The sequence below is a fragment of the Passer domesticus genome, chromosome 2 (assembly GCF_036417665.1).
Source record: "Passer domesticus isolate bPasDom1 chromosome 2, bPasDom1.hap1, whole genome shotgun sequence".
Lineage (NCBI taxonomy): Eukaryota > Metazoa > Chordata > Aves > Passeriformes > Passeridae > Passer > Passer domesticus.
In genome coordinates, this window is record NC_087475.1 from 43,760,808 (window position 1) to 43,783,843 (window position 23,036).

The window sequence follows — 23,036 nt, forward strand, 5'->3', positions numbered from 1 at the left end:
GTATAATCTACTATGATTCATACTTATTTATTCTATGCAAGGTTTATTTCTGAACTATGCATCAAAGTCTCCAGCATGAGTTTTTCCTGGTTTTAATATGAACCCTTATACAGAAAGGAGACAATAGATTTTTATTTTTATTGCCTTCATTCTTTCATGTTATAAAGTGTAGTAAAGTAGTCCTAAATTCACCTGGAAAACCTTTAAAAGTCATCAGATCACTAATATTAAATTATACTTCCTATTTTTCTATGATTGTGTAAAATGAAAAGCCAAAACCTTCCAAAATGAAGGCATGAAGATGCAGTAATTCAAACTTTGTTACTGTTCTTTCTCATGCCTACCTTTGAATTGTCTTCTTTGACTTTATAAATGCTACAGTTTATTTAGCATGGTGCTAATCATGTTTTTAATTTAAAAAGTCAATACAACTTGGAAATTATTACCAGCCTAATAGAGATTAATTAATCCACTGTCAGAACCCTTCTATTACAGGCTCTGCTGTGTACGACAAACAAATGCCCTTTGATTCTAGGGCAAACACTACAGAAAATGATATATTTGCTCGAGCAAACAAAAGGAAAAGTAGAACATTCATTTTGAGGTTACCAAATGCAATACACACTTTGCTGATTTTATGTAATTAAATCCATTCCATCCTAAAGCGACATGAGATTTATCTAAGCATATAGCGAGAACAGACATTACCAATATTAAAGCAGGAGTTACTTTTATTGTTATAACTCACAGCAAAATAAGGAACAAACCCCAAAATTATTATAAACGAAGGGATCTTAAGCGAGTTCATGTCTTTTCTGTGTTGACACAGAAATATGTATCATAAGCCCCTCTTAAACTGACTCAGTGCTTTGGCATCTGAAAACTCCAGGTTCTCATGAGGAAAGCTAGTGGTGTGAAGATTTTTGAGTTCATGGGAAGACTGAATGTTCACGGTTCTGAGCCAGGCATTTGCAAATTTGCATATTTTGAGGAAGTACAAGCTTACAGTTGTTTTTTCTCTATGATCTGTTACTGTTCCTTGCTGGCAGCAGCCTATTGGGCAAAGCAGTAAGAGCCATAATGGGCCGTTCCTACATTTTAAGTTGCTCAGGCACATCTTTTGCATAGGTGTCAAGTGGTGCCTTAGATGGCAGTTTACATTTTAACTTGTTTTAAAAAGTGATGATTAGTTCTAATAGAAGGAAATTAAAATCAATTTATTAATTTCCATTATATAATAATTTATCTTCTTTTGTTGGGTAAGAACAAGAACAAGATTGTAGTAGTTTCAGAATATTTAAGAACCAAAAGAGAAAATTTCCCCAGCCTAAGAGCTGTGCAAAAGCTAAGCATTTATTTGATGAGAGATGCTTATTATAATCACTTTTTAACTATTTGCTCAGCAATTAAAATCAATCATGCTGTTTAATTTCTCTTAATTTGGATACTTCAGATACGCGCTTTATATGAAACTCTTCCTTCAAAACTTGATTAGCTGTTTTAATAACCTCCATTACTCCTGAATTCTTCAAGACACAAAATATTACTATTTTTTTCACTCACATCTATTTTTATTTCAGTTAAATTGCTTGTCCCAAGATGTTCAGCATATATGATGTTCTCCTCTGTGTATTTTTAATTTATCTCTCTTCACGTTCTAGTCAGGCTCTCTGGACAACCAAAGCTGTATAAATGACAGTTAAATCTCTTTATGTTTGTGAAGTGGAACAATCTCAGTCTATTTACATAGCTCCCATTATTTTAGCTTTAATACTAAAATGCTACTGAATTTCCAAACTCATATGCTTTGGTAGTGCATAACTTATTAATTTCAATTCCTCTTTTTCCATTGACTTTAACAAATCCTATAACACTAAATTCCAGGTACTTCATCACAACACTCAGCTGTGGCTTTGAAAATGAAGTTTGAATTTCAATTTTGTGCTAGACCACTGCAGTCACACAATTGGGTAAGACAGGGGAGGAGCTGAAGACTCCTGTGAGATGCCTTCTGCCTCATGCTGCAGTGACACAGACCTCATGAGAGTGGTCTTGCTCCCAGAAGTCCTGGCCACTACTGATCCTGCCAGGCATGAATGCAGGAATGTGGGAATTCTTGTCTGAAGTTCTGATGAAAGCATGAGCCTGTACTGTGTGAAATGCTAGATCCACAACAATTTTTAGAATTGCAGAATCAAGGGCCATATTTCCATGGCATTGTGATTTGGAAAAAAAAAAAAAAAAGAAAAAAGAAAATAAGGCTTAAACCAAAAATGGAACAGCTGAAGTGTATGAAATGTAAACTGTTAAGTAAGCTTTCATTTCAATAATGCCGTTTTTCATTCTGTGACCTTTTCCCATCCAGGCTTGATAATCTCTTGGATAACATTAGAGAAGGCAAAGGTTATAAGATTTAACTGATATCCAATATTGTCAGTGTTAAAACCTTTGAAATGCTTATTTTAGATAGTGCACAAAAAATGAAAATTAAAAACTGCAAAGATTTTTTTTTTCCTCATTCATTTTTTCTTCTGTCTTTGGGGCTTTTTGTTACTTTCAGCTTGAAACACAGATACAACAAGCAGTCTAAGCAATCTCCTCAGGTCCTGATACACCAGCAAAACATAGTTCATTATATTGTTTTCTCATATCAAGCCCAAATTTCAGTCATCAGCAGCTAGCTATGGCACATTTTTGAAACAGAAGGCAAAAACAGATGGAAAAGAATGAAGAATCTCAAAACAGATAAAACCTATTTGTCTTTTACTAATTTGAACAATGTAGACTTTTCCCCATCAGTGCCAGAAACACTGGTGAGATGACTGATGAGTTCATCAGTATTGTTATTATTATATTAGTGGGAAGGCAGGATGAAGGGAGAAAAAATAAGAGTAAAGAGAGTGAGTGTACAGTTTCTTCAGTATTTAGAGAAAAGCAATGATGCCTGCTCAGTCATTATTGCTTCTTAAATGTCACAGTATCCTGGCATCATGACAATAGAAGCTGAGCAACACAGGACTTAGATAATCCTAGTTTCAGAATCATAGGGTGAGAGGAGATTTTAAGAAGTTATCCAATTTATCTCCACATTGCTAAGAAAAATCAGCTTTTGATGCATCATTTCTCAGTGCCTGCCTTGCCTATTCTTAAAAATCCTTCTTTATGTAGATGCTGGACAACGAAACTACTTATTTTTGTCCTTGTCACTAGAAAAATCCTTGCTAATGTTTAAGCAAAATATATTTTAAATGCTTGCTATGCATCCCAGCCATTACAAAAGCAGATAGTAGACACTTCTTCCTAGGTCATCACTTCTGTAATCACAATACTAACAGTAAAAAACTCTTATCTTGGTCAAAGAGCAGGAGAGCTTTCCCCCCTTTCAGTTACAAAACAACAAATATAAACAAATACAGTTGAACAAAGGGCATTTTGACTGAATAAGAAGGCAAAACAAAGTGGTGGAAGAGGACAGATCTGAGTGCCTTCATGAAGATACTGAAACAGGAGATTGTGTACCACAATGTATTTAGTACACAGTCAGAGGTCATGAGATGTAGGAACTAATCTGCAGGTCTCAGCTCCATTTGATAACCTAGAGCAACTCAGGGTTTCCTGCTCTTCTGGTTCTAATAATCATTCTGTACTTCTACTATCTACATCTCAGCTCTTTCAGGAAGCTGACACTGACATTTACTGACCAAAAATATAAATATGTTTTATTCAATGAATTATGCATTAAAAATTTAATTTATTTAATGTGTTTATGCATTAATATACATACAATGACAAAATATTTTAGTTAAGGAAATACTTTCGTTACACTAATAACAAAGTGTTACTCAATACTTTTAAGATACAATGCTTTTGTCATCCATTATATCTTTGGCTAGATCTAATATTAAATATATTGTATACACATATATATAAAATAGCATATATATAACCTATATATATATATATAAAAGCATAAATATTAAATTACTTTTAAAAAATACTACTAAGTTAGAAAATTTAGAGAATGTTTGATTTCTTTATCAGGACCTTAGGGTCTAATCAAACAATACAGTATAATAGTATAAACAAAGTAATAGTACAACCATATAACATAATAGATACAGTATAATAGTATCATATGATAAAATAAGAAAGGTTTGAAAATATCTAATGTATTAATAGTAAGTATATAAGCAGCCACAAGTAATGACAGAAGAACCTTGTTCTTAGGGAATTTGTAATTACAAGATCCTCACTTTATATTGTTACTGAAATATTTGGTAGGAATACTTTAAGTAAACCAGGGAATGGTCAGAAAAACAAAAGCAAGGAGGTAAAGTTGAGATTAAATCTCAAATACAGTTACCTAAAGAAGGAACATGACCTCTTCAGAAGATTGTTGAAATCCCTCGACAAGGCTGCCAGTGAGACTGTAAAGAGAGTCAACCACTCACTGGACTTTGGTGCTGCCAAGCACAGTACTGCCCAAGAAGATAAAGAAAAGTGGGCCTGTAGCTGTTTGCTAAAAGGATGTCCACTAAGTTTCCTCCTGTATCAATTAATAAATGACAGCTCCCACCTAACTTTCTAGAGATACCTAAAGGTGCATATTGCCCACTGCTCTCTATTTGCTAGCTCTCTCTATTTGCTAGCTCACACTTTACTAACTCTCCTCACAGCCTTCATTGATATAACTTTTGATACTACCTAGCAATATACACCAAATTAACATAATGATTTTTATGACAAATAACTGCAACAAACTTTTCAGTACTTTGGTCTCTGTGATCAGGAAGGGAAGGATTTCCTGCTCAGAGAAATACTTGCTTTGGTGATCAAAGCAATAAAGCAAAAACACAGAGATGAGCTCTGTGAAAATCTTTCTGCCTTCCAAAAATGCTGGTGTTTTATAACCTGTGTAATATACTGATTCCAGAGACACACATCTAGGACTGTAGCTGTTTATTATCTCTTCTTTGCCACTGCTGCTGAATGATGTCTCCCAAGCTGCTGCTTATATAAAAAATACACGTTTCTCTTTTAAAATGTTTTATCTTCATGTTTAACTTTTAGTTCTCTCATGGGAAACGATATATATTAAGAGATTACTTCATACTTCACAGCCAGAGAAGGTTTTAAGCTTGAGTCTCTTACCACACGCTGCATTAAAAGGAGCATTTTTTAAAGACCAAGCTCAAACAAAAATCCATATTCTTTTTGTCCAACTGTATTTTGTAAATGCCAATCCAGCTTCTTTTCCAGTGTATGTTTAGGTGCTGCAAATTCGAAGGAAAAATGTCAGAAGAACATTGCAACTCTTTTTTTTCTTTTTCCTAAACAGAGATGCAGGGAGATTTTATTTACTGTGTACAGGTGAAGCCCGAGAGAAGGGAACCCACGCTTATTTATTTTTCAAACTAATCTTGACACAGACACAGGGAAACACCACACCTGACTGGAAGAGAAGCTGTTTTAGAAGAGAAAAAAGACAAAAAGTGAGCCAGAAAGCTACCTTGTTCCAACATCTTCTCCATTCCAGCACGGGAGCCCATCGGCAGCTGCCAGCTCGTTCCCGCACAGCTGATCCGCCAGGCCGCCGTAAAAGGCTCTGTAGAGCCGCAGGTGGCTGATGAACTCCCTGCACACGGGAACACCAGAAATAATTGTCAGTGTCAACCAACAACACTGAGCTGTCCTGCTGTTGTGCATTTCTGAGAGATAAGGAATGTGTTTGTTCCATTACTCTCCACTGGTTCCGGGGATTTTTTAAATCGATCTCTCAATAGATGAGTTTGATTCTTTTAGATACGCTTCATTAGTTTACAAAGTTGATACTCCCACTGCTCAAATTGAAAAAAAAAAATCTACTTTACATATTCTCTGGAACAGGAACTATTTCTTTCAACCTGAAATTTTCTTGCATTGTAGTGACATAGTTTGCAATGCTATAGTTGGACAAATAGATGAAAAAATGCTCCAAATAAGAAGCATAGCAAATAAAAAAATAGGTGCAGATGAATAAGTCTCCTGTTTTCCAAAAGTGCTGACAAGAAGTCCCCTACCTATCTTTACAAATACTACAAAAAATATTTTTTAAAGTTATGCAGCAACTCAAGATTCAGGTAAAATGGCTTTAAGATGTAGGGGTTCAGTGTTTAGTAAATATTAAAATAACCATCTGAAGGATGGTATCATTTCTACCATGTGCTGTGCTGGCAGGTTACAAATTATGTATTGCTATTTTAAATAATTTTAAAGATGCCCAGAGGTAATGATAAGGTTTTGTATTTAATACAAAACAAATTAATTACTTTTTGGTTGGTATGCTCTCAACAGAATTGTGATATTTAATATACATTGTTTGTTTATGAATTGAAAATCTCTTCCTGGGAGACCCTTTCCTACTGGGAAAAATTAAGATACTTTTTCATTCTGAAATGGAACATGACACATTACTGAGTTATCTATGACCTGCAGGCACACAGAAAAGCCCCACCAAATGCTGTACTCACTGCTCTGTAACCCAGCAAGGTCCACTTTATGTTAACTATTTTTGTAGTGTCTGGAGTTGTGAAAAAATACCAGAAATAGTATATATATTTCCCTATATTTCATTACCATAGGACTATATGCTATAGGGAATTTAATTGTTCAGTATTGTTTACTTCAAATTAAAACAGATAAAACATCAGTGATTTATACAGTCCATCATTTAAAAAGCCATACACTCTTTCATGTAATAGGGCAAATATTTTACACAGACTACAGTAGCTTTGATTTACTATGTCTATTAAATGTGATGTGAGTGCCCTACTAATTCTAAAACTGCAGTTCTGAAAAATCCCATGTAGGGTCAATTTTGACAATGCAACATATAATTGCTTATGTGCATTAGGTTTTAAATGTGATTCATCCACACTTTCCTAGCCATGAATAATCATGTCTCTTATTTTTCCACACCCAAAATTGAATCCACTGTGCACAGTGGCTTTGCAATTTCCCTCCAAATGCCATTGAGTATATTGATTTTGATTTTGTCTATGCTTTATGTTTACATTCTGGATGAAAAATGGTGTTTAGATAGTCCTCTCAAAGTGAACAGTTGGAATTTCTTCTGAAGAAGAAATAAAAATAAATAAATATAGCTGTCATAATATCTTGTCACAAACTGCATTCTAACAGAAATGTCATTTAGTTCATTAGTAAATACGTCCTCAGGCAAAGATACATTTAATAGAGAAGTAATAACTGATTTCAGCCCCTGTTGATGTCTGACCAAAGTAGTTAGAAGGGCAAATGGTATGAATGTCAATTTTCATATGATCATCCTCTAGACTAGATAGCATGTAATTATAGGCAGCTGACCACAAATATGCAATTACAGTCAGTGGAAGTTGAAGATACTTTTTATCTGTTTATTCAGATTTTTTTTTTTTTTTTTTTTTTTTTTTTTTTACAATTTCATCCTGTGTACTAGAAGCTGTTTACAGTTCTGGAGAAAAAAGCATTACATACTTCCAAGTTTGTATGTTGCTATGGAAGGCTTGCTTGGATTTTTTTAAATTCATCTAACAATTTTTTGGCATCAAAAGAAAGGAGAAATTTCTTTTTCTTCTCATACCAAATAGTACCAGAAAATACCAGCTTAGGTCCAATGGTAAAAATAATTCAGGAGAAGTTCAGGTAGCAGCAACCCAACATGTATTTTAAAAGGTAACCTTTCATATGGACATACATTTGGAAACAGAAGTACCACAGGAGGTAAATAAGGTGGAGTTGGGGAAGAGAACTTCCTTAAGAGCAGGCTGCAAGCACTCGCTGAAGTCACACTTCCACTTGAGGTTCTCACAGTTGCTATGGGAATATAAAGTGAAATGTAAAGTGGCTCTGCCTATTAAGGAAGGAGGTGATCCAGAAGGTAGCAACTGCAGATGGTAGCAGATAGGAAATTGTTAAACTGGAATCTGCACCAATGGATTTCAAACTTTCTTTGCCTTCCCCTTTTTGGTGCAGTTTGCATGCCATGAAGTGTCTCCAGAATCTCGGGAAGGGAAGGGAAGGGAAGGGAAGGGAAGGGAAGGGAAGGGAAGGGAAGGGAAGGGAAGGGAAGGGAAGGGAAGGGAAGGGAAGGGAAGGGAAGGGAAGGGAAGGGAAGGGAAGGGAAGGGAAGGGAAGGGAAGGGAAGGGAAGGGAAGGGAAGGGAAGGGAAGGGAAGGGAAGGGAAGGGAAGGGAAGGGAAGGGAAGGGAAGGGAAGGGAAGGGAAGGGAAGGGAAGGAAAGGAAAGGAAAGGAAAGGAAAGGAAAGGAAAGGAAAGGAAAGGAAAGGAAAGGAAAGGAAAGGAAAGGAAAGGAAAGGAAAGGAAAGGAAAGGAAAGGAAAGGAAAGGAAAGGAAAGGAAAGGAAAGGAAAGGAAAGGAAAGGAAAGGAAAGACAATGTTGCTTTGTGCTGCCCACTGCCTCTCATGCCCCTTAAGGTCTCTCAGGAGATCTCCCTCAGGGCAATACACTGTTCTGCTTTGAAACATGGAACAGTCCTGGTTTAAGTGAAATTTTAGAATATGATATTGTGTTTGCAGAGTGTTAGCAATCAGAAAACATCAAGAACTTGCATGTAACTGAGAAACATGCACCCATGTAATGGTATTCCCTGAAAAATGTCTGCGCTGGCTAAAGCAAACTTCTGGTTTGCATATCTTTCTGTTACCACAATGTTTTCAAAACTCTCTATTTATATTTTGCATTGTTGTTTATTGTTTCCACTATTTAGTAACTGAAGGTCCTTACACTGAGAAGAATGGCTCGCCTTTGAAGCTCAGAGGCACCTTTTCTTCTCCAGACATCAGGAGTGAGCAATTATTCCCTGCAATTCTCTCACTTCTGTTTCCTTCTGCACTACAAAGTGAAATGAGAGGAAAAAGAGGACAAAGAAAACTTCTCTGTTCTTTAGTAAATACTGTAACATAAATTAAATTTCCGATTTTAACTTTGTACTTCATTTGCACAATGGAGCCTTTAATCTTAACTGCAACATTCCTAATGCCTAACAGTGCTATTATGGTCATTAAAAACCTGATTAACTTGTCTAAATATAGATTGGCCTTTGAGATTCCTTCAGCTACCTACGATACCTGCAGAAAGCTGGAATCCACCAGAAAATCACAGAATCTGCTGATTTGGAATTGATTCACAAGGATCTTTGAGTCCAGCTCTTAGCCCTGCACAGGACTACCCTAAGAGTCTCACCATGTGCCTGAGAGTATGTTCCAAACACTTCTTCAACTGTGTCAGGCTTGAACTCTATGATACAACTTATGGGACACCTGTGTCCTTAGCAGGAGTTCAGCTGGGACACCCCAGGCTATCTCTGAGTGGCACTGGATGCTTACAGACCTGTGGGCAGCTAATATGACTTCTCCTTTCCACAGACTGTAATGGCAGCTCAAACAACTAACTCATACAGTTGCAGAAAGTTCACTCTGCAATGCTGAGCCAGGTTTAAATGAAATCTCCAACCCTCTGAAGTCACTTCAATTCACTATATACCAGCAAAAGAACCAGGAAAAAAAATCAGCAGGTCTTGCTTGAACAAGGCTTTCAAGATTTAGTCCCAAATGCTTAGTTGTCTGGCTTTTTACAGCAGAAAGGTATGTAAGAAAAGTCATTCATTTTTTCTGTCTTACCAGCTTGTACAAATAGTTTTCTGTAAAAAGCTACAGTCACTTTTTTCAGATTTAATAATGCCTGCTGATATGTAAAGTTAAATGTAATTTTAAGAATTACACACAGAGCTAACACACATATTCTATCAACATTATCTACCCTCCTAAATAATTTAAACCACACCAAGTTACCCTGGTCATATGTCCATTACTTCTGAAAACAAAATCTAGTCATGAAATTCCCCTTTCCAAAATGTAACAGAGTAGACTGTGTTGCTAAAATGTTTCATTCTTTGGAGACTTTATTTGCTAGTAACGCATGCCATTGCATTGAGCACAATCTACTCTGTCGTAAAATTAATGGCTTACTTTATTCTTTCTTTCTGGCTGTAAAACTAATGTCTTACTTTCTTCTGTTGGTGAATGTTTGTTCACTGTCTCTGGAGAACATCTTCAACCCTTGATTATCTTTGTTTTGATCCAAGGAGCAACCTGGAGACTGTTTAGGCTTCCTTACAGGAGGACCACATATCTTATTCACCTAAAAGGAAAAAAATCACAAGAAGAAGGAAAGAACACATGTAAGCAGCAATTGCTATGTGTCTCTCAATTCAGCTTCACTACATTTTAACAAGAAAGAAAAACTAAGTTACGAAAAGCATAATTAATTATCATACTGTGGAACACTGTATCAATAATGAATGCAGCAAACACATAGTCATTTTATAGTATAAAAAATAATAAAAGCATTCATTTTTTAGGGATACCAAGTGTGTAAGAAAGTCACCATGTATTTTATTAATTATGGTGCTTTTTTTCCCATAAGGAAGTGTATTTTTATGTAGACTGTATCAGAATCCTCAGAGAATATGATGTGTTGTGAACAGCAGCATATTTACATTTTTTCTGTAATGTATCCCAATCACCTTTCTAATATGTATTGAACTTTTTGTCCTTTTTGCCTTCTTTCAGGGTTGATAAATTATTATGGCATGTTCAGCCCAGTTACACAAAGTTATAGCAAACAGTTAGCATGGTGGAAACTTGCATTACAACATTGAAAAATGCTAAGGTAATGGTCCAGGATGGAAGTTTAATGATATTGGACCACAAATGTTGAAAATATCAAGGAATTTTATGTCCAGCTTTCTGATCTAGATGTCAACAGATAAAAATTCACATGAAGTCTCATTTTCTTATTTGTAAAATGTGATACTGAGCATTTTATATGACACAGGGTATCACATTCATAGCTCATTACTCTTCCTAGTCATTTAATTAACAAAATAGGAATATACATATATTCATTAAATAAGAGATAGTTATATGCTTGTAATCATATCTGACAAGATACATTAAGCAGACTGAACAGCATGAAATGTGTAAGCTGGCACTGGTGAAAAACTAATACTGTGTGTGACTTATGAAAACTTGGTAGTCATTTGGTAGTCAACTTTTAGAGAGAAAAGGGGAGAGAGGAGATCAACGTGGTTTCTAAGGCAGACATCCAATCTTGAAGCAGAAACATATTCAAAATGCTACCATGTGAAGGAAGGAGTGTGTACGCTACACAACAAGGATTATTGTTTCCTATTTTATATTCCCACATGTAAGAACAGATACTGCAAATAAATCTCATTTTCAAGTTATCATCATGCATTAAAGAAAGAAATGCAAGTCTTACAGACCATCTTTCCAACTAAGAACTCCTGTAGAGCTAGTTAAGAAATAAATTTAAAATAGAATAAACACATTTAATTTTAATGAGTTTGTTGGCATGCATGTTGTACGTGGTGATAATGAAAGATTCACTGAATGCACTTGCTTAGGTTGGTGAAAAGAAGAAAGAATCAGCATTATTACTACATAAGAACTAGTGTTCACCTTATGATTTGAAATGGAAGGTAAAGTTGAAAGTGAGTGGTCCTTTTAAGCTGTGGTTCACATGTCACAACAAAGGCAGCCAAGTTATAGTTTAGACCCCCTTTAAATGACATTACCTTCAAGACAATTATCTCTGAACATATGACTAATGTCCTTTAAGGGATTACACTTTGACATGCTGAATTTACCTGCAAGACAATAATCTCTGGACATATGACTAATGTCCTTTAAGGGATTACACTTTGAACATCAGGCATTCATCCCACCATTTCTTCTTAGACGCAGTGTCTCTCTGAACAGCACCTTACTACATTCCTTCTTGTCCTCAAATTCAGTTTCAAACCTCCCTCACTCTATTTCCCCCAGTCCTTCTTCCTCAGAACACACTAAACCATATTCCACCAGCTTAACTGAACTCCCCATTTTCCCCCACTTGCAAGTTTCTACACCTTTTCTATGCTTCATGCACCCTTATGCAAGTTTGCTCCTGTGCCAGCCTCTGCAGCAGCTTATCACATCAGCCCCTCTATGCCAAAATAATGGAGATATACCAGAGACACAAAATGTTTTCATCATTTCATTTGTCTCACTTTTATCATATTCTTTTATGCTCACTGATGTGACACAGGGAGCATTATGCTTATGATCAGCTTCTATGACAAAGCAACTGATTATTCGAGTTGCCTCAGTTCCAGCCTCCCATACACTCTTCAGCTATTCTTTGTCTTACCAAAAATAAAAATAAGGTTTAACAGAGAGTGAGAGTCATATCCAGATGTTTGGGAAGGAGTCATATCCAGATGTTTTGTCTCCTGACAGGCCTGGGTCAGGTGTGTAGGGTGTTACAGGTCTCAAGTGCCTTGCACATGTGAACAAGGCACCTTTGCTGTCCAGGCACTCACAGAGCCTGACTGCAGGGTGAGAGCCTGTGGGGAGAGGAGAAACAGGGTGGAGGTGACATGCTGGCTAATGCAGACTGAGCAGATGAGTAACAGTCCTTCAGGTCAAGGCGGGGAAAAAAAAAAAAGAAAGACAAAAATAAATAAATTAGCTCCACTTACAGTAAACTGAAAAAAAACTCATATACATTCACCTTCACCAGGAAAACAAGAGAACCCACAGCTATCCAAGTTTCTTAAATTTACAGTAAAATCTCATTATATTTTGCTCTGACTAAAATGAACAAAAAAAAATAAAATCAATAATTTTTAGAGTCATAGTGCCTTGGAATATGGATGATACTTGTTTTACATGTGCTTTACACAGACAGTTGTTTAAAAATACTGTCTTACAGCCTTCCTCTGTTCTCTTTGAGTCAATGTCTCAAGAAATGCATTTGCAATAGTAAGAAATTTGCTTTCACTGATACATGTAAATACATACCTTAGTTCCAAATACAAAATCTTTCTTAAAAAGTAATCTTGGGCAAACTTTATATACAAAAACAACATTAAAAACAGTAATTATCTGAAATGTCTTTTTAAGATCTGATTTTATTTTCCCCAGTGCTGGAAAATTCTGAAAATTCTAATAAAAAGCATCTTGCACAGTGCCACATACACCTCTGCCATTCTCCAATGCATATCTGCCAAAGATATGCTTGACAGTAATCATCCTGCTGAGAACTCAGTTCTGTTAATGAGGGCAGCAGCACAAAATTCACTCTTTGGCAGCCACTTACTTATTGAGACAGAGTTTCTGAAGGATGAGCTACTTCAGCATTTACAATGGTGATGTCAGCATCTCTGTAACCTTTCTCATATCTGTGATATTTGAACCTCTGGGACCACTGGCTTTTTATGGTGTTGGTTCTTCTTTCTGTGTTTGGTTACACCATGCTCATATTGCTCACCCAGCCAAACCCAGCCTGGGCTTTTTTAACTGTTCACTAGTGTCTGTCACTTTTATGTCATTAACTTTATGTGCATGACAAATTTACTTTTGCCTCCCTCACTAGCCCAGTCTTCATTATCATCTTGTTTCTTCATTAAACTTGTGCATATGAAAATGTCATGTACTCTTGCCTTGCCTTCAGGTGTCTGTTCTGTCTGTGAGCCAAATCATTTATAACTCAAACATTCCAGTATTTCATTTCCCAGTACAGGGCTGATGACAGTCTAAAAACCAGATAAAAACAGTTCCCACAATAATTTCTGCTTTATAGTTATTTTTTTTAATTCTTTCTTTATATCTACAGGAAGAAGTACATGTGATAGGCATAACACCACCTAGTCATACTTATTGTGTTTTCTGAAGGACTTAACTATATTCATTTTTTATTCTCTGGACTGCAAAATTAACATTCCAACTGAGAAATCATTCAGTGCTATTATTGCCAGTCTTGAGAGACTGGAATCATAACTTTGAGAGAAGAGCAATGCTCTCACTACCCTACTGAACTAATAAATGACCATTTTGCAGCAATATCTGATCAGAATCTATTCTTATTATCTTCCAGTGTCACTGAAATGGGATTTCCTCTGAATGTTTCCATAAACTGAGAATTTTTCTTGGCTTCAAAAACAAGAGAGTGTGAAAAATTATTCTCAAAAGGGATGAAAATAGAAAAGTGAAACTGAAAAATCATCAGAAAAAGAATTCAGTGAGAGACCTTTCACTGAATTTCAGGAAGACTTAAAGACTTCCACAAAATTTTAAAACAGGCAAGCCTCAGCAACTTGCTAGGATTTTTTTTTTTATTTTTGAAACATTCTTAAATACCACACAATATTTAAGGGCATAAGAAGAAAATTATAAAATCCTGATTTTCACAGTTCAGACAAACCTATTGTTATTATAGTCAGCATGCTGTTATTACGCACAATTTGTATGCCACAGTATGATGACTGAGTTAATTAAAAGCTCTTGTAATTACCACACAGTTAAATTGCAATTAGTGCCACACATGAACTTTATGGCAGTTTGATTTTCCTTAGTTCAATTCCTTAGAATGCCTACTTATGATTACTCACAGTCTGGAGCATTATAAACCTTTGTATTTAAACAGGACTGCACAATGACGGGAGCATCACAGCAATAATGGTCAGACACTGCTCTCTAAGTTCAGACACTCAATATGAGAAATGTCTCACATTCTTTGTTTTGGTTTTGGCTTGTGCCTTTTGCTCTTTTTTTCCCACACCACAAATGGTTCTTTCTGACCTCAACATTCTACCAAAATTATTTTACATCAAATGACTGAATAAAACAACACAAAGTCCAGTGATGCACTTCAAACTAGATTTACCGAATCTCAGCAGACTCAAGTTTTAATGCTTGCATGGACTATGGCCACACTGATGCCTTGAAGGTCTGTGAGACAACAGACACATCTGGCACATACTTCATTTATAGGAAATCCTAGAGATATGTACATACATGTATCAAAAACTTACAGTCCTTGCTAAACTTGCCCAAAAAAACCCATGAAAGAGTTAAACTTTCAATAAACTCTTTCAATAAAGGAAAGGGCAGTTTTCAGACTCCTGATTCTGATACCCAGCCAGATCTGAGTGAAAGACCAAGAGGTTTTCTACCCAGAGAGGTGTCTTCTCCCCTGTTCCTCAATGCACAGCACAGTCTAAGTGACTAGCTATGCCATAATATGATTTTATTTAATGCATGTTTTAGCTAGTGATTAGTCTGTGGCTTTCAATTCTAGCTGTCAGATAGAATATGGCACAAACTTGCCATATTCCTTACAGTTAAATCCCCTCAAACACTTGTAAGCAAATGGACAGCTGAAATCTAACAACCCTAAAATAAAGCTAGAATGAAATACCATGCTGGTTGGATATTCATTTGGTACAAATAAAATTGTGTTTAACTTTATTTTCCTTTCCAGAAATACAAAAGGAATACTTTCTTCTAGAAACAGATTCTTGATGAGTTGCCAGCATTTCCAGCACCAGATTACTGATCAAAAATACCAAAGATTTTGATCAAGGAAAACAATGCATTAAACTGTTACAGTTTTCCTGGTTTGTTTTATTTCAACTAAACCACGAGAGGGAGCATCAGTATTTCAGTATTCCCAAGCACTTCAGCAGCCTTCAATTGGTTTGGGAGGTATAAGGGTTGTTTTTTGGGTTTTGTTTGTTTGTCTGTTTGTTTTTGTTTTGGTTTGGATTGGTTTGATTTTGGGGGTTTTTTTTTTGTTGTTGTTGTTGTTTTTTGGTTTGTTTTTTTGCTTGGAACAGTTGCTCATTTAATCTCAAACTTCTGTTTCAATGAAAAATGCATTTTGATATATGAGAGGGTGCACATGGCATGGGAGGTTAAAGTATTCCCTATTGAGACAAAATCCAAGGTTTTGAAAACAAAGACAGCAAGCATGATGTAATAAACATCTGCTTTTCCTTCAGAACAGAAAAAATGTTAATATGCAACCATTAATGTGAAGAGAAACTGGTGGAGTCCCAGGTTTACAACCCAGAAAAACCATGAAGAAATTATGTATTATTTTCTTTGCTTTCTTTCCAAATTTTGTCTTCTTTATCCGTGACTACTTGACTCTAACAATATGTCTCAGACAAAGGAAAATAAGCAAGTTCTGGAGTCACAGTGGGAAATCACAGGATTCATACCTACGTTTAAGCATTTTACAGAATTTTCAGGAGAAATCCATGACAGGTGAGGAGGAAAACATTGTGAACAAAAGCCTAGAGAATCAGACACTTAGAATAATGCCTGCTAAAATTACTAAACAATTTAGAATCCTCTGCAAGACAAATCTCAAGTAGATTTGATTTCTTTTCCAAGAAATTTTATACAAAATTGAAATTGAAATTTCAGGTGATACACAAAAATGTGCAGCTATAATTTTTCAGGAGAGATAGAGTTGGAAGTGGTTTCAAGCTCAAAAAGGACAAATCCAATTCAAAGAAAACTTGTAAAATGTAAGAGTTTCTCTCACACCCAAGCAGGTGTTATTGAGGAAAAATAAATGTAAACTGCAGATGTACAGAATGCACACCCACTAGCAAGGTAGTGGTAGCCTCCTCAGGGAAAAAAAAATGAAAGTATTTCATGTTGGAAATAAAAGGAAAGTAACTTTCTGTGATATATAAATTGAAGTACAACTTGGAGATACTGAAATAATAATTCCACTTGGTCTGGCACTATGCAGCACCACTCAATGGGGTAATGCCCCATCCCTGGAAGTATTCAAGGCCAGGCTGGATTTGACCTTGAACATCTGGTCTGGTGGAAAGAGTCCCTGTCCATAGCAGGGGGGTGGAACTAGATGATCTTTAAAGTCCAATTAAATGCAAACCATTCTGTGAGTCTACAAAATCTACAGTGAAGACCAAGGAAAAAGACAAAAATGCAAAGAGTTTGCAAACCAGCTTTTTATAATCAGAATTTTTTCATAGGGTTTTGTAAAAGGGTACTGTCCAAGCTGTTGGATTCTAGGAGTCACAGTCCGCGACTTTCACATGACTGAGACTTATATCCTTCTCCTACTGCTATGTTTGTCAAAATCAGTAATCCCTTCCAAGTTCTTGAGAACTCTCTTCTCATATCTTATCAATGTTTAATTATCTCTGCTTTCCTTCATAATTTTGCATGTTGGGGATTGCAAATCGAAATCTAAGTGCCTATTAAATATGAGCTCCTTAATATACTTTTAATTTGTGTCTTCTGGTCTTTAATCACTAAAATATGTAAATGGTTTTAATTCTGTTGCTCCATTCATGAGGGACTAACACTCAGCAAGTCTGGCAGTAAAAACAGTTTCTCCTCCTGAATGGAGCTGGAAGGGAAGGAAATTATTTATTTTTTTTTTTTTACTTTAAATGACTTAATGTCAGGGGATATCCAAACGTTCTCAGCCAAGTTACCCTGTAGCCAGAACACAGCACTGCCAGTTCAAACTCTTCAAAGGCAGTTCAACAAAAACTGCTTCTTATGAGAAGCTGCCAGCTCTCCCGATCCAAGTCTGCTTCAGTGGATGCCAAGGTGTTCCATTTATGTTCAGTGAAAACACACTGTGGCTCTCCTCTGAAAAACAATTATATAAAACCAGCAGTAGCCCTTTCCAAAGATCAGCTGTGTAGTCTGACTGATTTATTTATGCTTTCTTGTGGTTCAAACATATGTTATTACCCCATATTTCTGTATGCCCAGCAAATACAGCTCTGACACAGAGGGCTAGCATTGGGCTGTCATGTAGGACACAAGCATAACTGTTCTTTAAATCTAGGTCTAAAATTACCCAGGGTCACCTGTGTAAACCAAAAGAAATTCAGCGGAAGTGTGATTGTTAATGAAAGCAGAAATAAGGGTCTATAACCTTTATCAGGCACATAACTCACTTAAAACAAAAAAATACATTTCAATTTACAACATATAAAGAATTAGTGAAAGCAAATCAAGCTGGCTACACCAGCATATTTGCTCAACATGTTTACACTTTATTGCAGGCTGCAATTTATGTTCCAAAAGTGTGAAGAGCAGAGCAGTTTTCTAAGCAAAATTCCGTAACAAAAGTATGTAAGCTAATAAAATCATGTTCACTTAAATTAACAGTCACAATACATTATTTCATTTAGCATTAGACACTGTCAATAACTCTTTCTATAACTGGAGGGTGACATTTTCATGATAATAAAGATCAAAAAAGTCAGAAAAAAAGCAGGGAAAACCCCACTATCTAGTTAGTATTTCAGAGAACCTATGTGTTTCTTCCTCATCCCAAACTGCAGCTTACAAGACCAATGTTTCTGCCTCCTGTAAATGTATATTAAGTGTTTCAATACCTCCTCATTCTCTTCTTTGCACCTGGGAAAAACAGTTTTCCTTGGAGATCTTTTGCAACGTACAAGACAGTAATTTATTCATACATGTTCATATCAATTCAGGGATCAAACCAGTTCAGAAAGCTCATTTGCTTCAAAATCCCTGGATTTGCCCTGAAAAAAGTTTTTCCCGTACAACAAGTTGGTAGCTATTTAAAGGCCAACTGAGATAACAGAAGTCTGCTCAGCTCCCTCTTCATGAAGTTACTCTGTTTCACAATGAAAAATGAAGAATAGAGAATAAACACAAAACACATACACAGCTTACAGAAAGGATTGTTAGTGTTCTTCTTTACACTTGTTCATGCTTTCTACTCAGCTTTGGGGAAGGAGTTGAAAGACTCCTTCCTTCTCTTTTTGCAAATATGAAGAATCAGATTGTAGTACTTTCAGCCTCATGGAGAATCTTTCTCACCTTCAGCCCAAGAGCCCAGTAGGCACATTGAGGCAAACCTGCCATTGTGCCAAAGCAGATTTAGACCTCTATCATATCACCTAAACTCAGACCATGATGGCAGCCCAGACTGCTCACTCTGCATTTTTCAGGCCTCTGAGTTCCCATGTAGTCAATGGAAAGCAAAAAGCCATTTCAGATCTGTGGACTTTGACCAAATTTTGTCTAATAGTCCGTTATTAAAAAAATATATATATAAAAAAGGGAAGGTATATTAAAGATCCTACGCTTTCTTGACATACCACATCTCAATCTTAAAAAAGAAATGCAGAAAAATTGAACAACTTAACATGTTTCAATTAATTTCAAATTGTGAAGTGGGTTAATTCAAAACACATTAAATCCAAATGCATAATGCATGCCATAATTATGCAATGCTCCTACATTATATACTTGGCAGTCTAGACTGAGCATATCTCATGCAAACCTGCGCTACTCAGCACTGCTTGCCAAAGCCATGTATGTGTGTTGATAACTGTGGTGGGTTGGGCTTGGTTAAGAGCCAAAGGTCCACCCAGCTGCTCTCTCACTCCCCTCTCCTAAAGAATAAGGGGAGAGAAATAAGAAGAAAGCTTGTGGGTTGAAATTAAGACAAGGAGATAACTCACCAATTAACATCATGGCCAAAACAGCCTCAGTTTGGGAAAGACTATATATTGCAAATTAAAAGGATATCACAACAGTGAGAAATAAAGTTCAGACTAGAAACACCCTTTTCCTATATTCTCCCTCCTTCATCTCAAGGTAAATCTCATTCCTTCATTTCCAGCTCTTCCACTACCCCTCAGTCCCCCAGGTTCTGCAGGGGTCTCAGGGACTGGGGATTTTTGCCAGTGCAACTGCAGCCCATACAAGTAATTCCACTGTGGGACACACAGGGGAGGAATCTGGGCAATTCAGCAAATGAATTTTAAAAAAGCACTTTTCAGAAAAGTGTGAGACGTGAAGTTGACATTGGATTTGAACATCTTCTCACCAAAGATGATAAACATGTCCTCTGTCATTTCAAAAAAAAAAAAAAAAAGGAAAAAAAAGAAGAGGCATAGCACTTTCAAGGTATGTACCTTGAAAGTGCTACCAAAAGCTGAGATACCATATACTTGAATTCTGAGAAGCTAAGGAACTGATTTTGTTTAGACAGTCGTGGTTTTGTGGCTTCATGGTTTCATGTTCTGCTATTATTTTTAAAAAGTTCTTGATGGAAACAAATGCTTCCAGTGTTTGCCACACATCTCCCAGTGTATCATAAACCTTAAAATAAAAGACAACCAGGATATTACCAAGTGTGTGTACAGCAACGTGTACATATTTTATTTTTCCAATTTGCATTTGAGACAATGCCTGGATATACTGAAGGAGCAGATCATAACCCTAACACCCGTTTTTCCACAATGTGCAAATAACTATGCATGTATTATTGCCTCTGCCAATATTCTGTGCATGATTTCAAGCCCTGTTTCTACACATTAGAAAAAAGTAGAACTGCACTGCAAAAGGACACCAGTTTTGAGGATAATCCAGCAACATTAGGCATACGACTGCCATCCAACACACAAAATGCTCTGAGTTGTGGTTGCCACGATTTTTATGTTAAATGTTGTAGCAGGTATCGTTTTGTTATTGGATAAACACTGATTTCAGTCAAAAAACCCACCAGCATAGGGACTTGTAGTAATATATGGTGTGTGGTAAAAATACCAGAAATAACAGTAATACTCCAGACCTTAGTAAATGCAAGCTACTGAAATATATGGACTGGATGGATCAAACAAAAAAAGATGGGAAGATCTGTCCAATTGCTAAGTATGTTCAGGTAGGAATAAAGCCTACTATTTAATGAAAACAACTTTTCATTAGTTAGAAACAATCTATAAACACTTTATTTGGTGATTTTCACTTTGTTTTCAAAGTTCTCCATTCTCTTTTCTGATGAACAAAACCCAGCTTAGCTCCAAAAAAAACCTGATAGATGCAAGAAGCTTTTCCATGATGAAACAATGGGTAAGTGAAATACAACACTAGAACAATCTGAATTTGATGGAGGTAATGAGTGCAATAGACTTCATGTTACATTAAAAAATACAGATGTATCATACAAGCAGTACAGTTTTTCACAACTATGGCTGGATGTATATCTGAATGGAGAGAAAGGGAAGGTGATGGTCTTAACTCTGTGTTAGCTGAAGCAGGAATCTTCTTTTCAAACACAATTCTGTTAGACTTTAAATCCAATTACTGTTCAGCAGTTCTCACCAATCAGTTTCTATTGATCTTGTGAAGTAATTTAAATTCATCAATGTATCAAGTAATTTAAATTCAGCAAAGTTATGATGGCACAGTCATATGCCAAAAGCATCAGACAGAATTCCACAATTTTATTCCAAAATTTGCTTTGCTGAAAACGATAGGGGTTTGGGGTTTTTTGGTCTTTTTTTTTTTTTAAGTATGAAAGAAATTTATGGCAAGTGGCTCACTTGGGGGTTGTCTTTTACAAATTGGAAATGGGAACACACACTTGCTGAAAGTTAAAGGAGTGCAAGGCTAAGTCCATATAGATAGTTTGGTGACAGGAACAATATAATTAATTTTCCCACAATGTCAAATTTGGGTGTCCAGTCAGTGAGCATGGCTGAAAATAGATTGACTTTTTCCTCTTCAGTGGCTCATACCATGTATTTATACACATCGATAAGATTCCCCCTGAGTCTCTTCTCCAGGCTCAACAGCCCCATCTCTCAGCCTCTCCATATGTGGAAGATGTTCCAGTCTGATATTTATCCTTGTGGCTGGCCTCACTCATAACTTTCTCACACTGGGCAGCCCAGAACTGGACAGGGCACCTCAGATGTGGTCTCAGCAGTGCTGGGAAGGGATGGATCACTCCCCCAAACTGCTGGCAGCAGTTTTCCTAATGAAACCCTGTTACATTACCTGTACCCTGTTTCCTAATGAAACCCTGGAGGCTGTTAGCCTTCTGCACTGTACAGGTGCATTTCTCACGTCCAGCCTGGTGTCCTCCAGAAGCCTCACACCCTTTCTTCCAAAGCTGCTTCCCAGTCAGCCTCCAGCAGCTGTTGATACATGGGGTTATTCCTCCCCAGGTACAAGACTTTTCCCTTTGTTGAACTTCATCAGATTCCCCTCAGGTCAATTTTTTAGCCATTTGTTCCTCTGAATGGCACAATTGTTTGGTGTATCAGCTGCTCCTCCCAGTTTTGTTCTGCCTGCAAACTTGTTGAGGGTAAACTGTTCCATCACCCTGTCCATTAATGGAGACATTAAAGAGTATCTGCCCCTGGGGGTCAGAGCACTAATGACTTACCTCCAGCTGTACTTTGTGCTACTGGTGACAATCCTTTGGGCCCAGCTCACCCATCCATTTTTCAGTCTTCCTTCAGTATAAACTGTGCATTTCGACAATTTATACTTAAGGATGTTGTAGGAGACAGTCTCAAAGACTTTGGTAAATTTGTAGACATCATCCATTGCCCTGCCCATATCCTATCAATCTAGCTATTCTATTAAGAATGTCAAGTAGGTTATCCATTACTCCCAATCAACTTTTTCTCCATCTGTTTGGAATATAGCTCCCAGGATTAGTTATTCCATCACCTTTCCAGGGATGGAGGTAAGGCTGACTGACCTGTATTTTCCTATATCATCCTTCTTACTCTCTTTGAAGATATCACTTTATTATAACACTTCTGGCTGTTTATAGCTAGTCAATTCCAGCAAAAATAACTAGGAAGAAAAATAAGGCTTAGAATAAAGTCTGTTAAATTTGTCTTTCTGCTAGCATTCTATGCCCCAAGAAAGATCTTGCTTTCTTTCCAGTATTAGACAGCTGATTGAAAAAAACAAGACAAAAGTTGCTCTTAATAAAATATAATTATGCCTATTTTTTAGAAGACAAATAACTTAGATAGTCTTTTAGGATCAGACTGAGAAGAATGGACTTGACAGCTTCCAGAATATTTGGATATATTGATACTTTTGTTGTCTCCAACTGTTTGGAAATTTCTCAGAATACCGTGAAAACATAGCATTTTTGAAAATCACATTCTGAATTTTTGTAGGCTTATATTACATATAAAAAATAGAAACAAGAATTTTACCAAACTTGCAGCACCAATTCCTCACTTTCAAAATAAGGAAATGCCAGAATTTTTATGATTTTTTTTTTGTGTTTCTGATTCCCACATTTTTATATGCATATGTATCTTTTAGTATCATGGTCACATA

At 36.4% G+C, this 23,036-nt stretch overlaps 1 protein-coding gene and 1 long non-coding RNA gene across 3 annotated transcripts in view; one reads left to right on the forward strand and one right to left on the reverse strand.

Annotated features, from left to right (window-relative positions):
- GPC5 (glypican 5) overlaps positions 1–23,036 on the reverse strand; it is a 585,152-nt gene that overhangs the window by 473,388 nt on the left and 88,728 nt on the right. For both annotated transcript variants that reach the window (XM_064408451.1, XM_064408450.1), the window contains exons 4-5: positions 10,064–10,197; positions 5,510–5,635 (exon numbers count right to left, since the gene is read on the reverse strand). In XM_064408451.1, coding sequence (XP_064264521.1) covers positions 5,510–5,635; positions 10,064–10,197 — 260 coding nt within the window. The remainder of the gene's footprint in view (positions 1–5,509; positions 5,636–10,063; positions 10,198–23,036) is intronic.
- On the forward strand, positions 8,413–10,181 carry LOC135293846 (uncharacterized). Its single transcript, XR_010355932.1, has 2 exons — positions 8,413–8,842; positions 9,090–10,181. It is a non-coding gene; the product is annotated as an uncharacterized LOC135293846 (long non-coding RNA).